The sequence below is a fragment of the Eschrichtius robustus genome, chromosome 6, assembly GCF_028021215.1.
Source record: "Eschrichtius robustus isolate mEscRob2 chromosome 6, mEscRob2.pri, whole genome shotgun sequence".
Classification (NCBI taxonomy): domain Eukaryota; kingdom Metazoa; phylum Chordata; class Mammalia; order Artiodactyla; family Eschrichtiidae; genus Eschrichtius; species Eschrichtius robustus.
Genome location: NC_090829.1, coordinates 98615594 through 98631559, shown reverse-complemented (window position 1 = coordinate 98631559; position 15966 = coordinate 98615594). Strand labels below are relative to the sequence as shown.

Here is a 15966-nt window from a genome sequence, read left to right as displayed (position 1 = left end):
GTTCATTGCAGCACTATTTACAATAGCCAGGACATGGAACCAACCTAAATGTCCATCGACAGATGAATGGATAAAGAAGATGTGGCACATATATACAATGGAAAGTACTCAGCCATAAAAAGAAACGAAATTGAGTTATCTGTAATGAGGTGGATGGACCTAGAGTCTATCATTCAGAGTGAAGTAAGTCAGAAAGAGAAAAACAAATGCCGTACGCTACACATATATATGGAATCTAAAAAAAAAAAAAAGGTTGAACTAGGTTCAACCCTGAACCTAGTTGCAGGGCAGGAATAAAGACACAGGCATAGAGAGTGGACTTGAGGACACGGTGGTCAGGGGGAAGCTGGGGCAAAGTGAGAGTAGCATCGACATATATACACTACCAAATTTTAAATAGTTAGCTAGTGGGAAGCAGCAGCATAGCACAGGGAGATCAGCTCGGTGCTTTACGATGACCTAGAGGTGGGATAGGGAGGGTGAGGGAGGGGATATGGGGATATATGTATGCATATGGCTGATTCACTTTGTTGTACAACAGAAACTAACACAGTATTGTGAAGCAATTATACTCCAATAAAGATCTATTAAAAAAAAAGAGAGAGCAGTATTCCAGAGTAGTGTTTCCCAAAAGGTATTCCACCACATATTAGCTCTAAGAGTTGACCTTTGAAAAATGGATCCCATGGTCAAATAAATCTAGGTAATGTAGCAAAGCTATTCCTCCCTCACAGAGTTTAACCATTAGTGTATTAAAGGCTCTGATAAGTCCAGCTATAAAGAACTTGTTTTTTGGTAAGTCCGTTGACAATTCATGGAACTAGTGTTTCCTTAACACACTTCAGGGTACACTGCCTCTGGCAGAGGCTGTAATTATCCCCTGTATCCATTCTCTTTTTCCTTTTAGTAAGAGAATCTCTGCATTGTAGCTAGGCACATAGCTTTCCAGGTAAACACTACATTTTCCAGCTTCTTTATAACCGGTTGCAGCTGTGTGAATGATTTTTTTTGCCAGTAGAATGTGAGCAAAATTGATGTGAGCAAAACTGAGTGTTGCTCCTTTAAAAGGAAGTTGCTTGCCCTCTACTTTCTGTCTTTCCCCATTCTTGCTGGCTGGAACGCTCAATTGCCGGTGACTCAGTTTTGACCATCTGTCCAGACAACACTTCAGGGGATGCCAAATGAAAAGATATAAGGAGTCTGGGTCCTGGATGGTTTTGTGGACTAGCCGTTTATATCTGAATTGTTTCATGGAAGATAAATAAAATTCATTTTGTTTGAACCACTCAAAAAAAAAAAAAAGCGAGATTTATCAAAAGTTTCTTGGAATACTGGCAGAATGGTGGAGAGAACCCGGACTTTGTTATACTCCTTGCTTCAAATGTGGCTGTGCTGCTTAGTAGTAATTTCACCTTCGGGAAGTGATGATCTATTTGAATCTCAACTTCCTCATCTATAAAATGTGATGAAAATATCCCAGACACAGGGTTGTTAATAATGAAAGTAGCATACGTAAAATACTTGACTCCATACCTGGTGCAAAGTAAGGGGCTCAATAAATGTAATATTCTCCTTACCTTGGAAAAAAAACACAAAACACTGAAAGACAGGGACTCTAATGCTCATAGAAGCTTTATTTATAATAGTCCCAACTGTAAACAACCCAAATGATAGCCCGAAATGACCATCAATATTAGACTGAATTTTTAAAGGTTAGATAATCATACTATGCTATACTATACAGCATGAACTACTGTTATTATAAAAGCATGGATAAATCTCACTAACATAATGTTAAGTGACACAAAATAATACATACTATATAATTCCATTGAAAGAAAGTTCAAAAACAGGCAAAATTAATCTACAGTGACAGAGGTCAGAAGTCTTAACCTTTTGGAGGGAGGTTAGATTGGAAGGGGGAAAGAAGGAGACTGCTGGGGTACTGGAAAGAGTCTGTGTCTTCACCTGCATAGTTGTGGTCATTAGAAGGGTATACATATGTAAAACTTCATCAAACTATACACTTAAGATTTGTACATTGTACATGTACATTATTTACCTTTGTACATATAAAAATAATATATCCCCCCCACCAAAAAAATCCCTCCTGTTTCTTTTGCCCCAGGAGCTAGATTTTATAACAATATCAAATTTATTCATTAGGAGAATATCTGGCTCTAGATATGACACACCATAGCTGGCTATCTTGCAGGCTGAGTCTGTCCCTTGTAAGTGGCCCTGTTTCAGAGCTGGCCTGGAGCTGACAGGCATATTATGAAGGTCATGCTCCAACACCATTAACAGCTGGAGATGCCATCACATGCCATCAGCAACAAAACACAGGGAAAACCAGGCAGTGGACTCTGCTTCCCACCCTTAGGCTGCCAGGCACAAGCCCCAGCAATGGAAGGATTAAAAAGCATCTCAATTTAAAAAGACAGGGGGAGGGGAGGGGAATGTGGGCTGCACAATTTATAAATAGACATTACCAGAGGCTGCCTGATGGTGAAGTGGTTGTTTAGTAAATCTTTCTCCTTTAAGGATTCCATTATCAGAGGCCATTTGAAAACATCAGTTTCGTTTTGTCTTTTGAGGGAGATCCTGGGTTTCATCAAGTCAGCCCTGTTGGGTAATATTTCTCTCTGCCAGATTTAGGAGCAGGCCTTCGATATTTTGAATCACCTTTACATGGAGCACAAAGATGATGATGATGATGATGTGTCTTTTGCCAAATGGATGAGCAGCTTCTGGGGTCACAGCTGGATAGAGGAGGATGAGAGAGGACTCCGGGACCGCCGTGGATCACAAGACTCCAGTTACAGGAAAACCTCCCTGCCCTGTCCAGTGAGTTATTATGACGGAACCGGGGGAGAGCTAGACTAGGGGAAGGGGATTTCTCTTAGATCTTTTTGAGAGTCCTTTGGTATAAAGTTTTCTTTGGTTGAAAATGAGTACTTCCAAACCTTTTTTCCCTTTTATCATTTTGTCTTGTCCTCCATGGGACCTGATTTTCATCTATTAAGTAATGATTCCTTCATTTTTAGCAACCTAAGATATATTTAACCGCTATTCAGAGCTCCTGATAAGCCTGGCATAATCCTATTGGGTGGTAATATAATTCAAGCCAAAGGAAAGAAACCTGATGTTATAGTCTGTGTAGCATTGTTGTGGATCACTGTTTGATTTCCAATAGTCTTTTTGAAATACTGAAAATAGCTCCACTATTTGGTGACATCTAAGGAATTGGGGATTCCACATAATAAATCACTACCTCTGATAAATTTGATACACTCTTTCTGCTGGTTCTCATTTAGTTTCCTGATGGGAGACAAAGCCAACATTCTACCACCCTCAGCACTATTTTTCCATGGCTAGGCAGAGCACCCGGTGTCAGGGGAGCAGGAAAGCTCCCAAGAGGGGAGTGGGTGGGCCTGACCAGGTGTAGACTCAGCAGCGGGTACACATGTCACTTAGAATTCCAGCTACCAGAGAATATTTCCCCAACCCCCTGCTACTGCTAACTCCAGAACCAAATAAGTTTGGGGGTAATGTTATTTTATTTTTAGCTCCGGAGTTCCCAGAAGCATAATGCATGTGAAGTATATTAAAACTTGTAAGGCAATCTTTTACTCCCAATGATCAGCAAGTTTGAGGAATAAGACCTCTTTGAGACACAAATATTTGAAAATAGATCTCTTACCAAATGCGTAATCAGGGATAAAGGGCGCATTTCAACACCTCATTGAACTTCAGGTTCTTTAAGTAAAAAAGGAGAGAGGTTGCATTGGTTGATCTCCAAGAACCCTTCTAGCTCTAGCTTTCCATGATTCTGTTGTAAAGTAAACACCTGCTTATCACACTCTCATTTTAATTTTTGTGTCTGTTAGACTTTAAAAACTGGGAAAATCTACCCTATTTCAAGAATGCACTTATAGGTTGTAATATTGTTTGCCTTAAACTCTTGGGGAATAGCAAAATTTGTTTTGTATAACATTTCTCAATGGGGTCCATATATCTTTTCCTGCTCGTACTGGCTTTGGACATTTGCCTGAATTAACCTGTTTAGATTCTCTGAGTTGACAATGAATTCCATAATTATCAGACTAACATGCAGAAAGCATGTGTTTATCTAAGGAGACAAAGCATGGGATAAACATGACAACCTGACTGAGTTGAGAAAACACAAATCACAGATCACAGATCAGGGAACCTTGGGTGATGTGGGCAGAGACCTAGAAAATGGGGGGTCTGATTCTTCATCTCTACTCACACAATGCCATGTATTTGTGAAGTGAATCTGTAGTTGGATACTTAACTTTTCCTAACTCTAAGATGCGCTCAAATTTTTCTTACTTTAGAGATATGAGAAAAATTAGGTTTTGAAGTTTTCTGTTTTGCTTTGAGCTCAATAAAAGACCTTAAAAAAAAAAAGAGCTGACTTTTAGCCTTATCTTTTTCCTTCTCTCCCCACTGCTCCACTCTAAGGCTCTTCCCTCTTGCAACCTATTAGTAACCTACATCCATCAGTATTGCATGCAAAGGAAGAGAAGAATTTTCCCCTTCTTTCCTATTTGAATGTGGTTTCTAATATGGCTCTTCAGCCTCATGATTCTTGCAAAACCATAGTGATAGAGCATTAAATCATTAAACATATTTATAGAACACCTACTGTGTGCCAGGCGTTGTGCAAGGCACAATAGGATTACAGGAAAAAGAAGACATATGCTGTTTGTTCTTGTGGCACTTCTAATCTAGAGGAAGACACAAATTTGGCAGGAAGAATGAGGTAGACAAGGGGTAAAACTTGGTCCTTCTCAGAGAACACTACTTTTTGACAAGACTCATTATAATCTGTGACTGCTGATGTAAAGCAAATTAAAAAATCTAACTTTACTCTCCTGAGGTGCTTGCTGAAAAAAAATAAGGTAAGTAATATGAAGTCTCTCTTATTACTCTCTCATATGAAGGCAGAACTAATCTACCTTCTCCCTGCATCGTCACATGAATACAGACTTGAAGTAGAACAATCTCCATATCCCTTATTTATTCTACTCATTGAAAGTGAATTTTAAATAGTCTATTCGACTTTTTAGTCATCTTCTCCTTCAGCTTAACATGGTTTTCTTAACACTGTTCTATACAGTTAGGGCCTGGTGGAAGGGAGGATTATGCTGAATGAAAGATCTCTTCAAGGAGGAACTGAGTTCCCTGACCTGGGGCTTTGCTAACTCTACATGGACTTTCTCAGTGCTTCTTTGATGCTCACATAAGCACATGTGCTGGTCTACATCATATCATTTGAGGGGTACAAAATAAACCTCTACCTATCTGCACACAAGGGATTTTTTTTTTAAATATAAAAGAGATGCAAGAGGGAGGGGATATGGGGATATATGTATGGATATAGCTGATTCATTTTGTTATAGAGCAGAAACTAACACAACACTGTAAAGCAATTATACTCCAATAAAGATGTTAAAAAAATTTAAAAAAATAATCACCTTTAACCAATTTTATATTCTGTCGTCATATTCTCAATTTAAAGCTGCAGAAGATATATCTAATTTTAATTTTTATCCCTGATTGGCCCAAGGGTAGCTACACACTCTCGTCCTTGTAGTATCTCACTGCAGCAGTGGTTCTCCTGTAGTTGCTCACTACAGGGATGGGGTGGGGCATGGCCCCCTTAGAGGATTTCTCGAACCCGAAGAGAGAGGGGATGCCCTAAAGTTTCATGACTAACAGTGGTTCCTTGTTTTTCAGATTAAATTTGTATTTAATTTTAAGAGGAGACAATGCCTTAATCCAAAGAAATGAAACTACGAATAGAATTTCGGGCATCAGGGATGTTTCTACAGAGGAGCTTTTATCATAAACTTCCATGGACTTGTTTCCTCTCTTCTACTAGATGCTGAGATAGAGGAGTTGCTGGGAAGGCAGCAGAGTGGAGTGGGTAAGAGTGAGGGCTCTGGAGGTAGCCTCCCAGCGCCTACTACTGGCAGCATAACTCTGAGCAAGTTACCTAACCTCCCTCTGTCTGAGATTCCCTCTATGTAAATGGAATTGATGATAATAGTACATACGTCATATGGGTGTTGTTAAGATCCAGTGAGTAATGTATACAGCGTGCTTAGGACAGTGCCTGGTACCTAATAAGTACTTCTTCTCCTCCTCCTCCTCTCCTCCCCCGCACCTTCCCCTCTCCATCCTCCTCCTCCTCCTTCTTATGTGTCAGAGTTTAAAATGTCTTTTAGTTTCCCTAAAGGATGCCCAGTGGATGGTACTGACCTACGTTTCACCAGTTGAACACTTGAATCTTTTTTTTTCCTGATGCTGTTACCATATATAGCTAGTTGACTAATTTATAACCCTCTTGGCTCTGTTGATAGGCAATTAGTCTACATTATAAAATATTCCTCACATAAAATTCTTTTAGACTAATTCCTAAAGACCTACAAATTATTATTACTTTCGTAATCGAACTCTGTTACAACTGGTACATTATTAGAAGTCACGTTTACAGGAAGTTTCACATAGAAATAGAATGAAGTTGTTGCTGCTGTTGAAGACAGAAGTTTGGGATTATTCAGCCAAGGAAGATATGTCTTATGCTTAGGCATGGCACTTTACCTCTCCCGTAAAGTCACTAGTCACATGTCATAGGCAAGTCACTTAGCCAAACTAAGATTCATTTGCTTCATCTGTAAAAGGGGAAGAATGACTCCCTTGTAGGATTTGTTCTGAGGTTAGAGATAAGCGCATGGTCCCCAGAGTCCCTGACACACACGGTGCACTAAGATTCAACATGGGTCTTACTGTCTCAACACCTGGATCTTTCTCCCTCTTGTTTCTCATCTTGTTGTTGATGGGTGGCTCAGGTGCTTGCATTTACTCAGAGGGCAGGAGGTGTACAATTGAAGGGTGATTGCAATTAAACCCAGAATAAAAAACATCAAGTAGTTAAGCTCTTGAAGTGAAGTTGTTACATAACTTTTTTTTTTTTTTAAAGTGAGGACCTATGGCTTGGGGTTAGAGAGTGCATAGGATTTTTTTTTTTGACAGAAATGCTTTTCTGGGACCACAGTAGGAAACAGCATTGTTTTCCAGAACACTGTTTTCTAGTGAGAGTCAGGGCACTGGGTAGTTATTGCTCAGAAAATCCATGCCTGCTGCAGGCTATGTAGCCTGGGAGCTGGGGAGTCCAGGTGCTGAGCTCGGAGCGTGGGGATCCCATTCCACGTGCTAGAGCCTGCTTCACAGCATGGGAGATAGATCCATAAGATTGGTCCATGACCATGGAGGTGACAAGTCCAGACCTTGAAAAAGTCAGCTATTTAGGGCGTTGATTCAAGTCTTTGTGAGTGAAATTACATTAGAAGGGGATATAAAATTCCAAAAGTAGAGCTTGCTTAGTAAGTAAACATTTTTAAAAGTGGGAGCTTTCTCCCTGTAACCAATTAGAGAGCTCTTTTAAGCTTGTTTCTCACAAGGTCCCACACCAAAAGAGACTAACTGGAAATTTCATCTGCTATAAGGAGATATTAAGTGTTTATTTATATTGTGAAGGAAACCCTTGCATTTTTTTCAGGTCTCTCAATGGAAGAGGACATTTGTGCAAACATCTGCATTTCACTCCCAGTCTCACATTTTTAAGTTTTATTTTTCAAATCTTAGTGTGGTGAGAACATGTAACATGAGCTCTACCGTCTTTGGCAGATCTTTAAGTGTACAATGCAGTATTGTCATCTTTAGGCACAATGTTGTGCAGCAGATCTCTAGAACTTATTTTGCATAACTGAAATTTTATACCCATTGATTAGCAACTCCCCATATCCCCCTCCTCCCAGCCCTTGGCAACCACCATTCTATTCCTTGCTTCTATCAGCTCGACCATTTCAGATACCTTATGTAATATTTGTCCTTCTGTGTCCCAGTCTCAAATGTTCAAGCATTATTTTTTTCCTGATAATATAATACATGATCACTGTAGAAAACATGAAAAATACTAAAACGGAGTAGGAAGAAAACAACCCCAGATCACAGACAAAGGCTTTGATCACAGTTGGGTATGTTTTAAGATTGCCCATCTTATGATGTCCCCACAGCTTACCCATCCCAGCCCTCCCCCCTCCTCTCAGGCGCTCCCCGGCCCTACCAGACTTCTCTTCCTTCTATGCCAGCAAGCTCCTTCCGTGGCAGGGCTTCTGCACGTGTGGTCTCATCCTCAGGTGGACAAGCGTTCTCTGTTTCCTAATTAACCCCACTCATCCTTCAGATTGTAGCTTAATTGTCACACATTCACAGAAGTCTCCCCTGATCCTCCCAGTGACCTCAACACCCACCCAAATATATGTGGTTTTACTCTGCTATACCCTGTTGTTGCACCTTGAACATTCCCTTAATAGCATTTGGCCAAGGATGTAGGCATATGCCCATTTATTTATCTCCATTGCAGACATAAGTTCTAAGAAGGGGACACTCTGTTTTGCTCCCCAGTTTATCCATAGCACCAAGTACCATGTCTGACCTACAGTAAGTGGACTAATTTATACAGACTTACCTCATGTATCTTAGCAACTTTATAAATCTTTTTTTAAAAATTTATTTATTTTATTTATTTTTGGCTGCATTGGGTCTTCGTTGCTGTGCGTGGGCTTTCTCTAGTTGCAGCGAGTGGGGGCTACTCTTTGTTGTGGTGTGCGGGCTTCTCATTGCGGTGGCTTCTCTTGTTGCAGAGCACGGGCTCTAGGTGCGCGGGCTTCAGTAGTTGTGGCATGTGGGCTCCAGAGCACAGGCTCAGTAGTTGTGGTGCACGGACTTAGTTGCTCTGTGGCATGTGGGAATCCTACCGGACCAAGGCTCGAACCTGTGTCCCCTGCATTGGCAGGCGGATTCTTAACCACTGCGCCACCAGGGAAGCCCCAACTTTATAAATCTTTAACCATATTTCTGATTATTGTTTGAGAGTAAGTTTCTATATATGTGTATTAGTTTGCTCAGGCTGCCATAACAAAATACTACAGGCTGGGTGGCTTAAACAACAGCCATTTTTTTCCTCATAGCTCTGGAGGCTGGAAGTCCAAGTTCAAGGTGTCAGCAGGTTTGGTTTCTTCTGAGTCCTCTCTCCTTGGCTTGTATTGATAGATGGCACCTTCTCGCTGTGTCCTCACATGGTCTTTCCTCTGCGTGAGTATATCCCTAGTGTCTCTAAATTTCCTCTTCTTGTAAGAACATTAGTCAGATTGGATTAGGGCCACCCTAATGGCCTCATTTTAACTTAATCTTTAAAGACCCTATCCCAAATACAGTCACATTCTGAGCTACTCACGTAGGGCTTCAACATATGAATTTGGCGGGGCGGGAGTGGGGGGGAGGTACGACACAAATCAGCCCATAATAACGTGCGATGGATGGACCCAAGGAGGGAAATTATTTTAAGCCTTTTGACTCACTCATAGTGCCAACAGCTTTCTAGGAAAGCTGTATCCATTTATAGTCCTACCAGCAAGGAATGACAGTGCCTATCCCCCAGCACTCTTACTAGTGTTAGTATTATTAAAAAATTTTTTTTGCTAACCTGAAAGGCAAAATTGTATGTGATATCATTTAACATAATTTTTGACTACTAATAAGCATAAACAATTTTTATGTTTGGTATTCTTTTTCTTTCATTCTTTACACATTTATTCATTCAATATATATTTAATGAACTCATGCTATGATGAAGGCAAAGTGCTGCATACTGAGATTCTAGCAGAGAATGAAATGTAGCCCCTGACATGAAGGAGCATACAGTCTAGTGGAGAAGAGAGATGTGTAACAAAATTAACCAAATTATTGATGACAGTTGTGATAAGTGTCATGAAGAAGTGTGAGATCTCAGGAGAGCGTCTAATGGTGGTTCAGGGGCCTGAACCAATTGGGGTGGTAGGAAAAGCTTTCTGGGGAAATGCAGTTTCCACGGTGACTGAAGGGTGATTAGCCAGGGATGAGATGAAGCGATGGGGTTGTGGGCGGGGTCACAGCCAGAGAGGACCACTCGTGAAAGTGCCTGTGCTGGGCAGGAGCAGGTGAGCTGGAGGAACTGACAGAAGACCAGTGAGGCTATGTCACTGAAGAGGTGAGGGTGGTGCAAGATGAGGTGTAAAATGAAATGTGATCAGGTATGAGTTTGACGTTGTTTTAACTATGCTGGCTGCTATGGGAAAAGTGAAATAAAGTGAGTAAGGGTGAATGCAGGATATCCACTACTACGAGGCTGCTGCTGGAATCTGGGTGAAAGGTAATGATGACTTGGATTAGGGTAGTAACAGTGGTGCCGGAAAAAAGTAGATGGTTTTGAGAGACATTTAAGAGGTGGAATCTGCTGACTTGGCAATTGGATGTGGAGGGGGGCTTCTGAGTTACTGGTCCGAGTAACCGGGCAAATGGTGGTGCCGGTTTCTGAGTTCTGGGACACTTGAGAAGCAGGCTTGGGAAGGAGAGATGATGAGTTCAAATTTGGACAAGTCAGGTGGGGTGCCTATGGGATACCAAGAGGAGAAGTTCAGTGGGCAGAAGCTCAGAAGAGAGGTCTGGGCTAACAAATAAATCAGAAACTAGGTTATAGATGGAAATTGAAGCCTGGGGGTGAGACATTGAGGGAGACAGTGTAAAGTAAGAAAGCAAAGGAAGGGAAGGAGGACTAGTTTAGAGTGTCAGGGGACTCCAACAGTTATGAGTAGTTAGAAGGGAGAAGTGAGCAAAAATGTCTAAAACACAGTGGCAGAAAGATCTAAGGGAAACCAAGAGGGTGCAGTGGTAGAAGGCAAGGGAAAGACTGTTTCCAGAAGGGTTCAATAGGCAACTGGGTTGAATGCTACAGAGCGACTAAAGACCATTAAGTGCCCAGAATTTGGCAACATGAAGACCAATATCCTGACTAACATTAGTGTTAGATGAAAAAGCGTGAGATAGCCTCATCCACCGGGGGCAGACAGCGCAAGCAAGAAGAACTACAATCCTGCAGCCTGTGGAACAAAAACCACATTCACAGAAAGATAGACAACATGAAAAGGCAGAGAGCTATGTACCAGACGAAGGAACAAGATAAACCCCAGGAAAACAACTAAATGAAGTGGAGATAGGCAACCTTCCAGAAAAAGAATTCAGAATAATGATAATGAAGATGATCCAGGACCTCAGAAAAAGAATGGAGGCAAAGATCGAGAAGATGCAAGAAATGTTTAACAAAGACCTAGAAGAATTAAAGAACAAACAAACAGAGATGAACGATACAATAACTGAAATGAAAACTACACTAGAAGGAATCAATAGCAGAATAACTGAGACAGAAGAACGGATAAGTGACCTGGAAGGCAGAATGGTGGAATTCACTGCTGCGGAACAGAATAAAGAAAAAAGAATGAAAAGAAATGAAGACAGCCTAAGAGACCTCTGGGACAACATTAAATGCAACAACGTTTGCATTATAGGGGTCCCAGAAGGAGAAGAGAGAGAGAAAGGACCAGAGAAAATATTTGAAGAGATTATAGTCGAAAACTTCCCTAACATGGGAAAGGAAATAGCCACCCAAGTCCAGGAAGCGCAGAGAGTCCCATACAGGATAAACCCAAGGAGAAACACGCCAAGACACATGGTAATCAAACTGGCAAAAATTAAAGACAAAGAAAAATTATTGAAAGCAGCAAGGGAAAAATGACAAATAACATACAAGGGAACTCCCATAAGGTTAACAGCTGATTTCTCGGCAGAAACTCTACAAGCCAGAAGGGAGTGGCATGATATACTTAAAGTGATGAAAGGGAAGAACCTACAACCAAGATTACTCTACCGGCAAGGATCTCATTCAGATTTGATGGAGAAATCAAAAGCTTTACAGACAATCAAAAGCTAAGGGAATTCAGCACCACCAAACCAGCTCTACAACAAATGCTAAAGGAACTTCTCTAAGTGGGAAACACAAGAGAAGAAAAGGATCTACAAAAACAAACCGAAAACAATTAAGAAAATGGTCATAGGAACATACATATCGATAATTACCTTAAACGTGAATGGATTAAATACTCCAACCAAAAGACACAGGCTTGCTGAATGGATACAAAAGCAAGACCCATATATATGCTGTCTACAGGAGACCCACTTCAGACCTAGGGACACATACAGACTGAAAGAGAGGGGATGGAAAAAGATATTCCATGCAAATGGAAATCAAAAGAAAGCCGGAGTAGCTATACTCATATCAGATAAAATAGACTTTAAAATAAAGAATGTTACAAGAGACAAGGAAGGACACTACATAATGATCAAGGGATCAATCCAAGAAGAAGATATAACGATTATAAATATATATGCAACCAACATAGGAGCACCTCAATACATAAGGCAACTGCTAACAGCTATTTTTTGCTATATTACAAGGTACTACAGACTGAGGCCTGGAAGGACTTGAAGGTAACAACTCCAGCTTTTTGACAAATTCTTTGAGAAACCTGAGGACCTCCCTCGCCCCTAAAGAGGTTATCATTTACCCAAGGTCACACAGCTAGTGAGTAGCAGATTGACATACCTGGGTTTTCTGATTTCAGATCTGCTGGCCTTGTTGCTCCAAGTTAGCAGTTAGTAATGCCAGGACGCAGAAAGAGCACAGAGTGTGGTTACAACAGACTTGGATTGCAATCCTAGCTCTTCCCTTTATCAGCCATGTAGCTTTAGAAAAGCCATTTAATCAGCTTTTCTCAGATAAATAATAGCACCGTGGAAGAGCAAGTTTCTGCTTGCTGTGAGGGGCAAGTGTGTCTGCACATAGTAGGTGCTCCATCAACGGGACCTCATCTCAAACTCCAAACCCAGGTGTCTTGGAGCCCAGAGTATGGGCCCCTTTGCCCACACGCTTGTGAAATGGGTCTAATCCTCTGTAACACATGAGATGCCAAGAAATCCTAAAGTCTCCATCAATTTCTATCATATGAAGTTTATACAGCATCATTCATTATAAGAAAAATACATATTAAAACAATAATACTATCTCACTCTTCCTATTTGTTGGAAAGTGTTTGGGGAAACAGGCACACTCATGGTTTGGAATATTAATTTGTATCACCTCTTTGGAGAATAATTTGACAATACATATCATAATTTAAAATGCACTTATTCTTTATTAACCTACCTGTTTCACTTTTACAGATACATTCATACACATCCAAAATGTGTATCATTGCAGCTTTCTCTGCTACAGCAAAGTTTGCACAGGAACTAAATATACCTTTTAAAAAACAAAAACAAAAAACAAAACAAAAAAAAGAAAAAGTGTGAGTGAAAAAGCTGGAGTGGAGTGGGTTGGGGAGTGAGAGAAATTAACAGAGCAAGTGTCACAATTCTTTCAAGAAGTTTGTTTTATCTGAACTATCTTTTTTTTTTTTTTTTAAATTTTATTTATTTATTTATTTATGGCTGTGTTGGGTCTTTGTTTCTGTGCGAGGGCTTTCTCCAGCTGCGGCAAGCGGGGGCCACTCTTCATCGCGGTGCGCGGGCCTCCCACTATCGCGGCCTCTCTCGCTGCGGAGCACAGGCTCCAGACGCGCAGGCTCAGCAATTGTGGCTCACGGGCCCAGTTGCTCCGCGGCATGTGGGATCCTCCCAGACCAGGGCTCGAACCCGTGTCCCCTGCATTGGCAGGCAGACTCTCAACCACTGCGCCACCAGGGAAGCCCTGAACTATCTTTTTTTTCATCATTTTCCAATTGTGATTTTAACACTGATGTCACTGTAGTACATGACCTCTATGTTTGTGTGTATTATGTGAAATATCCTTATTTTCAGAATATTTATTAAACATGCAGCAAATATTTTAAAAGTTTTTTTTTCTACCATATTATATGTTGTTTTTTATACACATTAGCTATATTTTTATATAGTTAAATTAATTTTTTTCCTTATGACTTCTTCCGTTGCTCTTTTGCTTAGATATTCCTTCTCCATACAGAAATCACACAAATATTTGCCTTTGTATTATTTCTTAAATGTTTATGGCTTCATTAAAAATTTATTTTGATCATTTTGAAATTTATCTTTACATGTCAATTTAAGGCTGGAACACTTTATTATACCACCCTAATGATAGAGGAACAACATAGCTAATCTTGGGATGTTCTACTTAATGTTTTGACCAACTGACCCCACTGCCTCATTGCAGGAGAAAGCTCCTACTGATCAAGAAGATAAAATTTCAGTTCAACGTGAGATTTGTTTGGTTAGTAATTTATGGACCTTCTGTCTCTGTGCTAATATTGTGCAGTCTCTTTATATTGTAAATTTTAAAAAAATTCTGTATTCCCAGTTTCCTGTGCTTCCCAGCGTGATGTCGTCTGACAGCCATCCTAGAAGGCATTCTTACGAGGACCAGGGATTTCAATGCCATACTCACATGCGGGATTACAGAAAATGCTCAGGGGATGGGTCATTCAAGGAGCCACTGGAATCAAAAATAAGATCCCATTCCAAAATTCAGGCATTTTCAGAGTCCTTTGAACAACAACTCTGCTTTAGAACCAAACGCTCTGTCTCTTCGGTACGTAACAGAGTTATTGAATATTTAAACCATTTTAGAAAAGGAAACCCAAAGGATTCATCCCTCCCTAGTTTGAGGAGAACAAATCTAACTTCTTCATTTACAGCTTGGTGTTGAGATCTTTGAAAAATGGCACTCAGTTTTAGATAGCCCAGGTGTACATAAAATTTTTAAATTATTATTATTGAAGACATGTGGTATAGGAAGGATTCCTAAAGGAGCACATGTGGAATGTTTTTGTTACCAAGGTCCTCTGTTTTCATCACCCTTATTATAAATAACTGTGATTCGTTCTCCTTTTACTATCTGAAGAAGAAAAACCTGCCCCTACTGCTCTTGTTCTCTCATATTTAATCTGGTAGTAAATAGTTTGTGATGGTGTTGTGTTCCCCTGTACTTTTAAAAAGCACACAGAAGGAACTCTCTGGACACAGTGGTGTGAGTATCCAGGAGCAGAGGAGCAGTCCAGGCATTCACAGTGGCCTCGTCAGAGTCTAAGTGAAGCCCAAGGGAGACAAAGGCACGAAATGGGGGAAAGAATTGAAACGCCACTGATGATGCCAAACTTGATACATAAAGTAATAAACTAGAGACCAATTAATTGGGGGGTAGTTTTTCAACTCTGCAACGTGCTCACTAAGTGGCCTTGAGCAAAATACTTTTTTTTTTTTTTTTGTGGGTCTTTGGTTTTGGTTTTATTTTGCAAAACAAGAATAATGATATGTTTCTGCCATGTAGTAGGCAGAGCAAATAAGTAAACCTAGGCGTATTGCCACCTGGGTCTTGAGCTGTGCTCTGTGAATGGCCAGGGGAAGACACTCAGGCGCTTCCTACCTAACTGTCCACCTGAGTGCGGTGCTTTCTGCCTAGCAGTGATGGCTGTTGGGATTGTCCCTGTGCATCTTTGCCTCACAGGTGGCACCTCACTTTTGTCACAGTGACCTTGTATATCTACGATTTCCCTTCAGTAAGCTGCTCTCTCTACTGGATCATAAGAGGAATAAGGGAGGAAGAGTAGTGAACAGCTGTCACTTACTCTATCTAAACCTATTAAGAGTTTCTGTTTTGTCTTTTCTTTGTACTGTTTTTTTAAGATATGGTTTCAGACTTAGAGCAAGGTTGCAAGAATAGTACAAAACTACACCCTTCATCTAGATTTCCTCTAAACGTGAATATATTATCACATTTTCCTATACCCTCTCTCTCCTTCCCACCCCCAAACAAGGCCACAAGGACATAAATACAGTACAATAATTAAACTCAAGAAATTAACACCAATACAAAACGTTTATATCCAATCTGTTGACCTTATTCATATTTTGTCAGTTGTTCCAATAATATTTTTTAGAACGAGATTCCAGATCACGCATGGCAACCGATTTTTATGTCCCTTT

At 40.5% G+C, this 15966-nt stretch overlaps 1 protein-coding gene across 4 annotated transcripts in view; it reads left to right on the top strand.

The window, feature by feature from the left end:
• Positions 1-15966, top strand: part of LNP1 (leukemia NUP98 fusion partner 1) — a 37023-nt gene that overhangs the window by 18174 nt on the left and 2883 nt on the right. For 2 of the 4 annotated variants that reach the window (XM_068546852.1, XM_068546850.1), the window contains 3 exons: positions 2653-2847; positions 14198-14254; positions 14342-14572. In XM_068546852.1, coding sequence (XP_068402953.1) covers positions 2692-2847; positions 14198-14254; positions 14342-14572 — 444 coding nt within the window. In that variant the 5' untranslated portion in view covers positions 2653-2691. Of the gene's footprint in view, positions 1-2623; positions 2848-14197; positions 14255-14341; positions 14573-15966 lie in introns of those variants that run through there. The other 2 variants (XM_068546853.1, XM_068546854.1) reach the window with 2 other exon arrangements.